This window comes from Gracilinanus agilis, chromosome 2 (assembly GCF_016433145.1).
Source record: "Gracilinanus agilis isolate LMUSP501 chromosome 2, AgileGrace, whole genome shotgun sequence".
NCBI classification, from domain to species: Eukaryota; Metazoa; Chordata; class Mammalia; order Didelphimorphia; family Didelphidae; genus Gracilinanus; species Gracilinanus agilis.
The window spans coordinates 335961284-335976717 of NC_058131.1; the positions used below are offsets into that span (position 1 = coordinate 335961284).

At 37.2% G+C, this 15434-nt stretch overlaps 1 protein-coding gene across 1 annotated transcript in view; it reads left to right on the plus strand.

Annotated features, from left to right (window-relative positions):
* Positions 1–15434, plus strand: part of EFCAB8 (EF-hand calcium binding domain 8) — a 122846-nt gene that overhangs the window by 11767 nt on the left and 95645 nt on the right. The window contains exons 3-4 of the mRNA XM_044659787.1: positions 2317–2476; positions 3952–4070. Of these exons, the coding sequence (XP_044515722.1) occupies positions 2317–2476; positions 3952–4070 (279 nt within the window). The remainder of the gene's footprint in view (positions 1–2316; positions 2477–3951; positions 4071–15434) is intronic.

A 15434-nucleotide genomic window follows, 5' to 3' on the forward strand; every position in this document is an offset into this window, starting at 1 on the left:
ACATAGCATTTCTCCACCTAGTAATACAGATAATTAGTTCTTATTTATGCCCTTAAAGAGTCAAGCTTAAAAGACTATGAGTTTTCTTTCTTTTCCCTCTGTTTCTTATTTACCTTTTCATCTTTCTCTTGATATCTGTGGTTGAGTGTCAAACTTTCCAATTAGTCCCGGTCTCTTTTGTGCAAAAACTTGGAATTCTTCAATTTTGTTGAATGCCCATACTTTCCCCTGAAAGTATATGGTTAGTTTTGCTGGGTAGTTGATTCGTGGCTGAAGGCCCAGCTCTCTTGCCTTTCTGAATATTGTATTCCAAGCCTTGCGTTCTTTTAGTGTTGAGGCTGACAGATCCTGTGTGATCCTTATTGGTGCTCCTTGATATTTGAATTGTCTCTTTCTGGCTTCTTGTAAGATTTTTTCTTTGACTCGAAAGCTCTTCAATTTCGCTATTATATTTCTGGGTGTTGACTTTTCTGGGTCCAGTTTAGAGGGTGTTCTATGGATCCTTTCAATGTCTATATTGCCCTCTTGTTGTAGAACTTCAGGGCAATTTTGCTGAATAATTTCTTTGAGTATGGAGTCGATGTTTTTATTAATTTCTGCCTTTTCTGGAATACCAATGATTCTCAAGTTATCTCTTCTAGACCGGTTTTCTTGGTCTGTCACTCTCTCATTGAGATATTTCATGTTTCCTTCTATTTTATCAGTCTTTTGACTTTGTTTTATTTGTTCTTGTTGTCTTGAGAGATCATTGGTTTCTAAATGTTCGATTCTAGCCTTTAAGGACTGGTTTTCCTTTTCAATCTGGTCATTTTTGGTCTTCAGTTGTCTTGTCTCACTTTCCAATTGCGAAATTCTGCCTTTTAAACTGTTATTTTCTTGCCAGATTTCTTCCATCTTCCTCAGCATTTCATTTTTAAACTCTTCCATAACTTGTGACCAGCTTTCATTTTTTTGGGGAGGTTTGGATTTTTGTTTTCCCTCCTCTGTTGTCTGGATTTTCTCTGTGTAGAAGTTGTCGAGTGTTCCAGAATTTCTCTTGATGGTCTTTTTCTTCTGGACTTCCTTATTGCTGGCCATTGTTAGCCCCGCCCCTTTTCCGCTTTGTCTTTGCACTCCGGGTCTGCCTGGGCCTTGCAAGCTTGGGGGGGGCTCCAGTCTCCTTGTCCTCGGGGTCAGGCCTCCTGGTAGTTCCCGGTCTGCCCCTCTGCCCGAGGTTCCTTCAGCAGTCTTTGGGGCTGCTTCCACAGCCACGCTCAGGTCTGCACTGGGTCCTCACTGGAGGTCCAAGCCTGGGCTGGAGATCGTTATTCAAGCCTAGGGCACTGCCTTTGCCTGTGCTGCTGCTCTTAGGGCCCTGCTTTCACCCCTGCAGAAGGTAGTGAAAGTCTGTGGGCTGGAGATCTTTATTCGCACCTGAGGGGATGCCTTCAGTGCTTGGGAAAGGCCACGTTTTAGGGGCCTTTGTCCAGGCCGGAGGCGGTGCCTTCACCCACGTGGGCGCTCAGGGAGAGTCCCAGCCACCTGGGGTCCCTCGTCTTGCAGTGCACAGGTACGGGCTCAGGGGCTGCCAGTGATTATCTGGTTGCCCCAGTCCTGTTTACCGGCTTGTGCGGTGTGGGGGGTGGGGGAGGGGCTTCTTCCTCTCGTGTTTTAGTGTGAACTGTTTCACCCCTTTAAAGTGTGGAAATGCCCCGATTCTGCGTACCTTCAATGCTGCGCCCTGTTGTGGGGTTCCTTCGTTCCTCTGGACTCGTTTTTGTTTCCCCTTGAGGGGTCCTATGTGGTTCGGTCAGGAGAGATCGAGCAGCTGCTCCTTACTCTGCCGCCATCTTAACCGGAAGTCTTTATCCAAGTTATTGATAAGAGTGCTAAATGGAACAAAGGGAAGGGAAGGAAGACATGTTTTTTTAATTCTTCAATTTTTTCTTAAAAAAAACCCAGACCATTACCTTTCATCTCAGAATCAGTACTCTATATTACTTCAAATGCAGAAGAATAGTATAAGGGCTAGGCAGTAGAGGTTAAATGATTTGTCCAGGGTCACACAGCTAGGAACATCTGAGGCCAGATTTGAACCCAGGTCCCTATTACTCCAGGCCTGACTCTATCCACTGTGCTACCTACTTGTCCTTGCCCATTCAATTCTAAGGGCTGGGATTTAATTCTTTATATATTAGCTCATAACACTAGAGGTATTCAATTTTTCCTCTCAAGAGGATGTCTTCAAACTTCCCTTTAAAATGGGGTATGCTTAAAAATGGTACTTACTTGAATATTAACTTAGTTAACTCTCCTTTTCTGTTGTATCTCCTCAAGTCCAATAAACCCAGAAAGAAGTTCAAGGATTTGCCTCCAACTGAGACAATCACAGAAAGCCTGTCTTCCTGCTCCCAGCCAGGGACAGAAGCATGTATTGACCAGGAACAACTACAAACACTGGAAAGAATGTTTGAAGAGACTGCAGACCATACTGGAGGTAAAACTAGTTTGACTCAATTTCTGTGGTGTGTGTGTGATAGAAGAGAAAGATTAAGAGGAGGTTCTATGATGGTGTTAGTTTATTAAGAATTTAGAAATCCACTTTTCCCTAATTTAATAAGCATACTAGCCTCAGTCAAGGATATATGGGTTCAGGTCCTGCCTCTGACACATACTGATTATGTTATCTTGGGCAAGTCACTTTACTTCTCGTTGCCCTAGCGAACTATCTCAGATTAGAAATTGCAGAGCATGCACTGATCTGCATTGGTAGAGGGAATTTCCTCCTTAGAAATTACCCACATCAATGTATTCACAGGTCCAGCTGAAAAAACTTCCCCAATTCAATTAAATTCCACAAACTTTATTAAGTGCCTAGTGGGTACTAGGCACATTCTAAGTGTTGGGAATACAAAGATGAAAAAGATTTCCTTTTTCTCAAGGAGCTTATAATTTAAAACCAGAACATCTAGCCTTGTGTATCATGATTAGAATCACAGAATTTTAGAGCTACAAAGGACCTTAGGAATAATGGTATAGGAAGAGGAGCCCTAGATCTGTTGTCAAGGGATTTAGGTTCAAATTTCATCTCTGACATTTTTATTTGCATGACTTTGGGCAAGTCACTTAAGTTCCTCAGACCCCAGTTTCTTCATTTGTAAAATGAAATGGAGTTGAACTTCAGGGTCCTTCCAGTTTTAGATCTAGGACCCTCTTACTTAACCTAGGACCCACAGATATCCCTAAGGAGTCCTTGGTTAGATTTTAAAGAGCTCTGAGCTTGGAGGAAGGAAAAAAATTCCCTTTTATTTTTACTAACCTTTGGTTTCCTTTGAAATCTTAAGAATTTTATTTTGTGCATTTAAAGACATTATTCTATGAAGAATAATAAGCTTCACCAGACTTCCAAAGAGGTGTTTATGATTCAAAAAAGATAAAAAGAACTCCTTCTCTAGCTAATCTCCCTGCCCACTGATCTCTCTCCATCTCTTCTTTCCAACGCCACCATCATTTTTGTTAAATGGAAGGCCCAGAGAGAGGAGGTGTAGGTCATCATGTTTTCCTGACAAGAACAAGAACCCTTTGTAAACCTTTGAATACTGTGTAAATGTGACCATTGCCCAAGGTCACTCATTTAGATAGCAGAATGTAGACTAGACTCTAGGTCTTCTGATTATAGCATTAAATTTCTACCACTTTTTACCACTTTTCTATCACATGGCCTGTTCCAACTCTAATCATCCAAATTTTCATGGAATAAATTGTCTTCTTAATATGTTTTAGGATTCTGCTTTTTCACAGAATCTGTAGTCTTCAGCTGCTTCTCCAAGATGAAGCTACCTGCTTGGTAGCAAGTGCACTGTCTTAGTGGTTACTTTGCTCTTCTAGAGTATCAAAACACCTGTGTGTGGCTTCCAATATAGTAGATAGGTAATAAATGTATATTGAATTGATTATTTTCCTACTTTTCAGCTTTGACTATGGAAAGTTTTCAAAAGGTGATGAAGGAAGCATTTTCATCTTTGACCGATGAAGCCGTGGAATACATGTTCTGGAAAGTGGATGCAGATTGTGATGGATTGGTGACCTGGGTAAGTAAGTCTTCAGCTGTCTTGACAACTAGAAGTGATGAACATCAGGGGATGAGAATTTGTTCTTTTTTTTTTTTTTAAGTTTAATTAATTAATTCAAATATTTTTCCATAGTTACATGAATCATGTTCTTTCCTTCCCCTCCTCCTATCCCCCTCACATAGCCAATGAGCAATTCCACTGGGTGGGGGGGAGTTGTTCTTGCAGCAATAGGGAAATCTTTTTTTTTAAATTAAATTTATGATACATTTAACTTTAAATGAGTACAACAACAAAGGGAATAGAGAGAGACATAGCAAGTATGAGTAGGTTGTAGTATATAACCATGGAGGAATTGTATGATTTGAAAAGAAGATGGTCTGGTCACCTGGTAAGGATTGGGGATGATATTGGTACTCATAATGTTAGGAGAAATTGAGAAAGGTCTCAGAGTATTGGGTTGATCCTTTGCAGTAAACCATCTCGATCCAGGATGTGGTCAAAAGTCACACAGAATGGGCAGACATGGATGGATATATCTTTTGAGGAAAACTAAATTGAGGCCACAGATTCATTTGAATGCTAACATCCAATTAAACTTATAACTCAATTTTTCATTAAAATAATAAGCATTTATTAAACACTTACTATGTACCAGGTACTTTGTGAAGAGCTTTACAAATATTATCTCATATGATTCTCACAACAACTCTTGGAGGTAGATACTATTAGTCTTCATTTTAAATTTGATGAAATTGAGGCAGTCCCTTGCCTAGTGTCCCATAGCTAGAAAGTGATTGATACTGGATTTGAACACAGATCTTTCTGACTCTAGGCCCAACACTCTTCACTGTTTACCTAGTTAAATATATTTTCCTTTTATATAGTAAAGTAATAGCCAATATGTATAGTAATTGCCAATATATAAACTGATATTTTGAATTTTCTTTTCTTTATTAGGTGTCCCACTTAGCTTGCATAACCCTGAGCAAGTCATTCAATCCATGTGGACCTCAGTTTGCTTATCTATTTTTAAAATGAGGCAATCAGATTAGATTTTTACAATGCCTTTCATATTTGTATTCTATGAAACCTCTTTCCATATTTCTTTATATTTTTCACATTTGTCCTTCTTCTACTAACGCTCTCTATTGCTTATCATGGTATAAATGGAATCCTCATCTTGCAATATATTAGCAGAGTGAAAATTCTGGTAGGTCTTGTCAAACTGAAAGGACTTCCTATATGAGCCTGGTGACAGCCTGTATGTCTGTCAAAAAGGACCAGTCTAGCTGAGTCAGAGAGCCTCATCAACAGCTTGGTCATAAGTCTCCAGAGGTGGTCAATCAGGATGGTGAAAAAAGTTCATGCCCTATGAGGACAGGATGAAGGAATTTTGAGCATATTTAGCCTCAAGAAGAGAAACTTGGGAGGGAAATGGTATTTAAACTATTGAATTGAATGGTTATATGTAAGAAAGACAAAACTAGGCACAATGGGTAGAAGTTCCAAAGAGGAAGATTTAAGCATGATATAAAGAATAATTTTTAATAATTAGAACCATCCAAAAGTTGAGTGGGTAACCACATAAGGCATAGGGGTTCTTAACTTTTTGAGTCATGGTTAACTCCCTTTGGCAGTCTGATGCAGTCTATGGACAACTTAGAAAAAAAAATTGAAATGCACAAAATAAAACTCTTGGGGTTGTTTTGGAATACATTTATCAGAAACAAAAAACAAAAACAAGTTTACAGACCCTAGGTTAAGAACCTCCTATAGATGCTCTCCCTATTTAGAATAAATTCCCTCCTCACCTCCAATTCTTATAAATCTATGTCTTTTTTTTCAAGACATATCAAGCGTGAATTTAGGTTAGTGTTTCTTACTCCTATAGTTATTTGTCTTCCCCCTCACCCTAAAAAACATTGTATAATTTGTATCTATCTTGTTTTTATTTATTTGTAAAAATGTTGTATCAATATAAGCTCCTTTAGGGTAAAGACTATGCCAGTTTTGTATATATCTCTGGTGTTTTCAAGGAGATGCTTAATAAATACTTGCTGATTAACTGTGAGAGGGGGATCCTCTTCATGAGTTACTGAGGGTCCTTTTGAAATTCTTTGATTCTAAGATGAACTTTTTGGTCAGAGCCACTCTTCATGATGAAGGCTAGAAGGGCTTTGATTGTGTAGGTTATAGCCATCCATATGGATATTGCCATAGATTCTGGAAGTATTAACCTTCTTAATTACATATTGCATTCATGCAAACAGAAGTATCTTTTTATTTCCATGAGGAGTTAAATATGGGGTGATGGAAATGTTATTTGGGGCTTCCTGAGTAGCCTTTTGGTGTGTGTACTTTTTTCTTTTTCTTTTTCTTTTTTTTCTCTTCCTTTCATTTCACAAGGAAGTGAAGGGGGAAGTCCTAGCCTCAGTCTGGTGCATAGATAGCAGGGTGAGACAGTAATCAGCAACCTTTGACTCTTTATTTCTTAGAGATTTAAAAAAAATCCTCACATTTTCTTGTTTCCCAGAAAAGGTCTAAGATTAATTTTTCAGAGATGAGAAATTCCAAAAGAAGAGCCTAATGACCTCTAACACAAAGATAATAATAGAGTTTGCTTTTTAAAATAATTAGGAGGAAATGTAATAGGATGTCCTGGCACTGGAGTCAGAGAACTTTGGTTTAAGTCTCACCTCCAGTACTCATTACCTTGTTTTGCCATAGATAAGCCATTTAAGCTTTCCTGGGCCTCAGTTTTCTCATCTGTAAAATGATAACCTCTGAGGCCTCTTCTAGCTTTAAAGTGATTTTTTTGGAACTTATATTTGTATAACATGTTCAATTAGCTTCTAAAGTGTCTCTTTATGTATAATGCTCTTTAGTTTCTCTAAATTGAATACAAAATTGAATTTAAAATGTCCTGGTCTTCAATGAGTTTATAGGTGGTTAGTAGGAAAGGTTAAGATGGGGTTTAGAGCATAGCAGTGCCCCATTACCTCTGTGTACCATAATTTGTTTAGTCATTTCCTGATTAATGGGCATTTATTTTGTTTCTACATTTTTTCAATCACAAAAAAGTACAGCTACAAATACTGTGGTGTATTTAGGGACTTTTTTCTTATCAATGACTTCCTTAGGATATAAACCCTAGTAATAGAATCTCTGGTTGAAAAGTATGGATATTTTAATAATTTTATTTGCGTAATTTCAAGTTACAAAACAAATGATTGTACCGTTTCACAGCTCCATCAATAACATATTAGTATGCCTGTCTGACTATTCCATTTTTTGTCATTTTTGCCAATTTGCATAAGATGTGAGGTGAAATACCTCAGGCTTGTTCTTATAGTTGCATGTTTCTTATTATTAGTAATTTGAAAAATTCTTTAATGTGGTTGTGAATAGTTGGCAATTCTATTGAGAAATGTTTGTTCATATCCTTTGACCTCTTATATATTGAGGAATGGCTACTAGTCATGTATATTTTATGTTTTTTTTTTAGTTATTGCTTATATATCTTAGTTACCAAGTCCTTATCAGAGAAATTTGATGCAAAGACTTTTCTTCATTTGCATTCTTCCATTCTTATCCTAGGTGCATTAATTTTGGACAGAAATATTTAGTTTAATATCATCAAAGTTATTAATTTAATCTTTTGTGGTTACCTCTGTCTCTTATCTGGTTAGGAATGATTTACTCATAGCCCTAAGAGGGATCTTCTTGCCTTCTAATTTTTAAAATAGTATGTTCTTTAAGATTAAGGTCATTTATCCATTTAGAATGTATTATAGAATATGGCATAAGGTGTGGCTCTAATTCTAATTTGTGCCAGAATGTTTTCCAGTTTTCTCAATAATTTTCGTCAAGGGGCAGCTGGGTAGCTCAGTGGAGTGAGAGTCAGGCCTAGAGACAGGAGGTCCTAGGTTCAAACCTGGCCTCAGCCACTTACCAGCTGTGTGACCCTGGGCAAGTCACTTGACCCCCATTGCCCACCCTTACCAATCTTCCACCTATGAGAAAATACACCAAAGTACAAGGGTTTAAAAAATTTTTTTTTCGTCAAATAAAAAGTTTTTTTCACCTAGGTAATTTATGTTTTTCACTTTATTAACCCCTATGTTATTCAGATCCATTGTTTCTTATTTTCCCTTGTCTAGATTGTAGGGATTAAATTTATGGTTGTACTAAATATAAGAGAATGTGATTGCTGATTAAAAAATAATTAATACAGCTCAAGTCAAAATGACTTTTAGCAGTTTTATTTACAAAAAGAGAGGAAGAATGAAAGTAGGGAAATGTGAAAAGAGGGTTTAGTGAGATATCTAACCTAACATACTAAATATTTGCTCCAGCCCCTGGCTCAACCCAGGCATGGCTAATTAGCCCTCAGCCAGAGGACCCTCAGCTGGAGGGCCTAGTGGTGAATATAACAAGGGTTCCACCCACAGGGCCTCCTCCAAGAAAGGGAGGTCTCTCTGGAAATTAATCTCTCCAGAAGCCAGAAAAGGAGTCAGCTTTTCACTCACCCAAGTCATAACTCCATGTTGCTGTCCCAGTCCAAGATCCTTCAAGAACGCAAAAACCTTGCAAAAGACTTTTTCACAGAAAGTTTAGGCCTTTTTTAAAGACCTTTTTTACTTCACTTCCTGTCCCTTTCTCCACTTTACAGGGACCAAATACAGTCTTTAAATTTGTTTAGCACTGTCCAGGGGGCAGTCAGTTGCTTCTGGAGGTGTAAACCACTTTAGTAAGTGGTTTGTGGACTCTCCATACTTAAAGTTAAGTATGGATGTCTTGCTTTTTATTGATTAAATTTATAAGCAAGAAGAGGAGAGTTAATCCCATCTTCACAAGACTGTTTCATGATTTATTTCTCTATTTTAAAATCAATATCCTATGATTTTGATGATTGACAAGTTATATAGTTTTAGGTGTGGAGAAACTATTCCCTCTTTCTTCCAGCTTGTTTTCATAATTTCTCTTGACATTTTAAATCAGAAGTAAAAAAATTTGGACCTGTCAACTGTGTTACAATTAAATTACAAATTCCAGGTTCTTAGTTTATTAATTATTATTTAATAAAGAAGGCAGATAGAGATTAAAGCCTGTTTTCTAATCTAAGTCTGAACATGTATTTCTCCTCCCACCTGGCTCTTAGCCAGCCTCTTGAACCACTGTCCTGGGAATTGAGAGACCATGACCCCTTGCACCCTGTCCTTTATCCTCTCTTAGTGCCTGCATGCATCACTTGTGCATTTACATGGTGTCCAGTCACACAGCATAGGTGTGCAGATGGGATGAGGTGGGTCGTGGGTCAGAAAGGAAGTCCACGACCCTGGGCAGAGAGGGGGTTCTATTTACACAATCTCCCCTGTGATTCTATTGGGAGATGAGCATGCTGAAAATCTCCCCATTTGAGGGTTTTGGGAGATTAACATGTCATATCTAGTCTCACCAGTGAATCATTTCACATAACCAGCTTATTAAACCTCTAAAAATTTTCTTACTTGAGGGTGTATACAATATTGTACTTTACCTAGAGGGAATTACAACAATTTGGGGATAAAGAGGGAAATAAAAAAGAAAGAAAACAAAAATATGATTGATAGATACAATGATAGATGACAAAATTCCAGTAAGGGGGCATTCCCCTTTGGCATAAGAGTTAAATTAAAAATAAATATGTTCAACCCCCTTCAGTTCAGTTGATTATATCCCAAAGTTCACTCTGGATCTTTTGATGTAGTGTATGGTTTCTGTAGGCACCTTATGACACCTTCTCCAACAGATCCACTTTCTTGATTCAGGGTGTTGGTGATTTTCTTTTCCTAAAAATTCTCCAAAAGATTTTAAACCTTGGATTTTAGGATATACGATTCCCCCCTGAGGAGGGTGTTGATCAATACCAGAATCACCCCAGGATACATACAGTTATGAGGTATATGAATCAGTTCTCAAAAAAAATGGTCTCCCCCCCTAAAAAAACACCAAATAAAAGAGAAAAAATTCTGGATAAATATATCTATATCTATATCTATATCTATATCTATATCTATATCTATATCTATATCAAAATCTTATGTGTAAAAAATTATGAGTAAAAAAGAATAAAACAACAATAGGTCTTTGAATCACCAGCAAGGCCCAATTAAAATGATTAATTTCCTATAAGCCAATAGGACAATTGCAACAATATTGCACTACCATCAGCAGCCAGAACTACAAAAAATTGCCATACTATAAAAGAGAAGGGACAGGAAATTATTTACACCTTGTATTTAAAATTGTGTTACAGAGACTTCTTCACTATGAGGAGGGGAACAAACTGAAACAGTTAACATCAATAAGGCAATGGGATCTGAAAAGGCTAAAATTCACCTCCAAACTCTTTGAGGTCCCTTCCTCTTCCAAGTACCAGCATCTATATTACTTTGGCCACACTGATGGGGGTTGCCACACTGAGTACAATGAGGACAAACCCACCCCATATTGGATGTTTTGGTATAGGTTATGATTTGCTCTATCATAATCCATGATCCTGTTAGAGGATCTGTTATTGTTATTATTGCTATTATTTCTCAAGCTTCTATTTCTATTTTCCTGATTCCTCTTCCTGTAATTAATAGCTATATGACCTTTCTGTCCACAAAGATAACATGTTAGTGGTTGCTTTGTGGATACCTTTACAGGAGCTATGACCTCTGCCTTAGTTGCCTTTTCAACTTTTTCCATTAATTCATCTATTCCAGTGATGGGCAAGAGGGGGCCCTTTAAAAAGGGGCCAAAAGAAAAGAAATGCTCATCTGTCAGTCTGTTTCTAAGTCAACTCTTTCAAAGTTTCATCATATTGTATCCTACTCATTGTATTCATCAGATTAGGAATATTGTCTCAAGGCCGGATAGAACATTTCAGGGGACATATCTGGCCCATGGGCTGTAGTTTGCCCATCACTAATCTAGTCCCTTCTTTAATGTCTCCTCTAATCTCTCTACTAAGTCAGTGTTCTCTTTATCTTTCTTTTCATGTCCATCAAAAATGTAAACTGCCACTCTTTTTAATTCCTTGAGGTCCATATTGGCTCAGTTTGGACAGTGAGTCATAAAATAGTTCTTAACTACCTTGTAGGAGTTTTTTTTTTTTTTTTTTTTTTTTTTTTTACAAATTTGTCCTGATTTGTCTAACATCTCTTTTCCTAGAAAGATCTAGGTCCTCATATCTGCCTCCCAGCTCAATAAGCCTATCCATAAACTGAGATGGGTTCTCATTATCTTCCTGCTTTATAATTTTGAATTTAGTCCATGTGCCAAGTCTATCCTAGCAAGTTCTCATTGGTTTTAGTAATGCATTCCTAGTTTGACATAGTTGTAATTAATCTTCCTCTGAATTTGAGTCCCATTTAGGGTCTTTAGTTGGTCAATGAATTGTTCCCTCTCCCTGAGCCTGATTAACAAGGGAAAGAACCTTATTTTTTCTCTTTCTGTTAATAGGGCATAGAGCAAATCCTTCAGGGTAATCCACGTGGGAGGAATATAAGAGTAGTAAATGCTTTCAAATTTATTTATGATTACAATGGGATCATCTTCAAAGGAAGGGTTTTTTTTTTCCTTAAAATTTCTCAATGTCTCTCAATGTGTTGTGGAGAGAAAGGTGTATGATGTTTATTATAAGTGGGAACTTATATTAAGTTCCCTTGTTTATTATAAGTGGGAACATTCTTTAGAGAGAATAGGCCTTTATTTGAATTGTTTGTGATTATTGCTGCTTGGCTTGTTGTTAGGGTTGTAGTGGAGTGGATGGGGACAGGGGGAGAGATGGGTTGGGCAGTGGGGCTGGGGCAGGGGAGGAAGAGGCAGGACAAAGGGAGATTGAGCAGGGGCAGAGGCAGGGATGAGGCAATGGGGAGAGTAAGGGTAGGGAGAAGAAGGGATGGGGGCTGGGCCAGTAGGGAAAAGGGAAGGGAGGAGGGGAGGGGGCAAGGGAAGGAGCAAGGGGGAGGAAAGGAGGGTGGGTTTGGACAGTGGGCAGGGAAAAGTTGGGCAACACAAGAAAGAAAAGGTAGGCAGGGCAAGAACAAGGGTGGGCAGGGCAAGAGGAAGGGTAGACAGGGTGAGGCAGAGATTGGTTAGGCTTAGATGGTAAAAAGAGATGGTACCAAAGGCGGGCTTGGAGGTGAGAAAAGGGGTATGGAATGGGGAGGGGTTGAAGGGGTTAAATAATGGCTGGGATCTAGAGAAGGAGCCTTCTTGTGGGCTGTCTGGAAAGAAGGCAAGGGTATCTGTCTTGTTATCAAGAGTTGGGAAGAAGAACTGAAGGAGTTAAGCCAGAATGGTCTGGATCCAAAGAAAAGAATGACCTCCTCACTGGAGGGCAATGAGGGAGTAGGCTTGGTTGATTTATCAAGATGGTAAACCCATAAGCACCTGTATGCAAAATATTTTGGATCCTAGTTATTAATGGCTAGTTTCTCTAATCTTTTAAAATCTTAAATTCAAAAGAACTATACTTTGGCCAGCTAAAGGACTTATCTGTCCAGGCTTTGCAAAATTTTTTCATCTCTTTTTTGATCATCTATTCCTCCTTAGGAAATTCTTGCTCATTCCAAATACATAGTATCTTTTGTAATAGAGAACTGTCAGGCACTTTACTTGTTTTATTCTGTTTATTTCCCATAATGTCTGGTCTATGAATTTAGAAGAAAAATGTCTAGGCTTTCTGTCATGATCTGCCTATTGGAGCTGTTCTGACTATTGCTGAATGGGCAATTCAAATAATGAAAGGATCCCAAAATATAAAAAAAAAATTGAGATACAACTTCCCTTAATTTTATTGTGGAAGGCAAACTGAGGTGGAGTTAAATAAGAAATTAATGCAAGGCACTAGTAATTGTTGCAAGGCAATAGTACCAATAATAAATATATTTATAATAATTATTATTGTGTTTAAAAATTATTATTTTTTAATGATGTTTGAAATAATAAACCACTGAATTAATATATTTAATATTGCATTAAATTAGTTTGGCTTAATTTGGCTTTGTTCAATTTTATTAATTTGAATTTATTTAATTCAATATTATTAATTTTTATTATTAATTTTTAAATTTAAATTTATTCAATTATATTCAGTTCTATTTAATTTTATTATAAAAAAATGAAAAAGAATTGCTTACAATTTTTACTTCTTGCCTGTGGGTGGTGATAAATATGAAAAATGATAAAGGCTTGTATAAATATATAAATTAGTATTTTAATTAAAGCCACGCTGATAGATAAAATCATTAGACCACGTGCTTGTAAGCATTCAAAACTACCGCCTCCATTACTGTCTCCTATTTCCTGGAAGCGCCTACTCGCAAAAGAGACCACTTCCTCCTAACCCAGGAGATTTAAACCCTTCCCTGCGTCAAGACGTAAGCCTTCCCAAGCCCAAAAACCGGAAACGGAAACCCATTGGACCATGGGAAATGTAGTTTGATACATTTCCCAAATTTCACTTTTACAATTCCCCGTGAGGTCCGGCAAAAAAAAAAGATTAGTCCTTTTTTCTTCGCTGGACCTGTAAAAATAAACAACTTCTAAATTTTTCAGGAATTTTGGGGATAAAAGAAATAGATGAACAAATGGTTAAATTAGACGCATTGACAAAAAACCAATTTGGGGCTGTCCCCCACTGGCATAACAGTGTACAATTAAAACAATACATACAACTCAAATTTAACTCCCCATAGTTCAATCAACTGCACCCCAAAGTTCAAAGTTTGGTCTTCATGGTACAGTGAAGGCTTTTCAGACATCTTCATGTGTCCTCACCAAACAAGTTCGTCGTCTGGATTTTGGGGAGATGGCAAGATCCTTATTCTGAAATTATTCTCAAAAGAATTTAAACTTTACATTATAGATTACAAAACATACATTTTCTTCTAAGATTTATACAATTCAATTCCCCGTGAAATTACTCTGATCTGATTTTTTTTCCTGCACCTTCTCAGGGAATGAGCCATTAAATGATAGCCAATCTTAGGTGCTTCACTAGGAATTTAAGTTGAGGGGACCCACGTCCTCTAAAGTTTTAGAAAAGACTAGGACTCCAGGACTCAAACCCCAATTTTCAAGCCCTTCAAGTATTGGCATAGAACTCCTGCAATTCATGCAGATTCTTTAGTCAAGTCTCTGACCATGTGGCTCGGCACTTCTCCTAGAATCAGAGAGGCATTAAATCACAATCCCATAGTCTCAGGCTCAGGTATTTGCATTGAGCTTATTTCGCTGTAGAATAAAAAAAAAAAGATAAATGATTATATATGTACTTCCAGTACAGGATGATAAAAAGGGGAAAATCAATTTCTCTCATTAAAAAAAATGTTTTAAAAATCAAAAATATATATATAGCTTAGAACTAGAAGGGTTATGTTACCCAAAAATGAGACTTTCTGTGAGAGAAAGTGGTTTTTACAAAATAGCAGATTCAGAATGCACATTCAGATAGAGTACCATTATTTCCAATAGCACATTTTAAAACAATAAATAATGATGTTCAAAATCATATACTTGTTACAACTTTTAATCCTTGGCAAATGCTGTTATTGCTTCCATAGCAAAGAATATACAGGAGCTCCTTGACTCTCTGTATTTTAAAAAAAATCCTGGATAGGAATGCTTCTACCCATTTAAGGCAATAATATCTCTTATAATAAAATATATAAAGGCTTTATCCTTTAAGACAACAATTCTTAAGGATTTAAAGTAAAAGTTAAAAAAGATCTCTTGTAAAATTACAAGGTAATATTTAAAGCATGGAAACTTTCAAGGTTCTTTGCAATTGCCAAGACAGAATAAATTTTAAAAGACATGTGCTTCTATAAGATGTTCATAGGTGGTACATATAACCGCATTGTTTCTGATACAGTAAGCTTTAAGTAAATTAGGAAATATAATAACTTCATTAGCGTAAAATGATTCAGTGCAACAGGAAAATCAACGAAATAAGCAAGATTAATTAACAAAAGTAATTAGCAATATACAGTAAGATACAGTCTTTTTAAAACAGAAATAAAGCTCATTCAGTTCCAAGGTTTTAAAAGTTCACCCCTGGTTTCAATTTAAGGTTCTTTTGATTGAGTTCTGCTGAGTTTAAGGGTTTTTTTTTTAAAGTTCAAAGTTCTGAGCAGTTATTGGGGTGAATATTTCTCCCCTGAGTTCAGTTTTTAATCACAAGCAAGTCTGAATAGGCCATTCGGCCCCATTAAGGTAAACTCTAGGTCCACGTGGTGTCGGGTCATTGTAGAAAATCCCACAGGTAGAGCTTGTGTGGGTGGCTAAATTAGGTCTTTAGAGAAACACGTGGAAGGCTAGAAATAGGGAAAAAGAGGGAATATACTA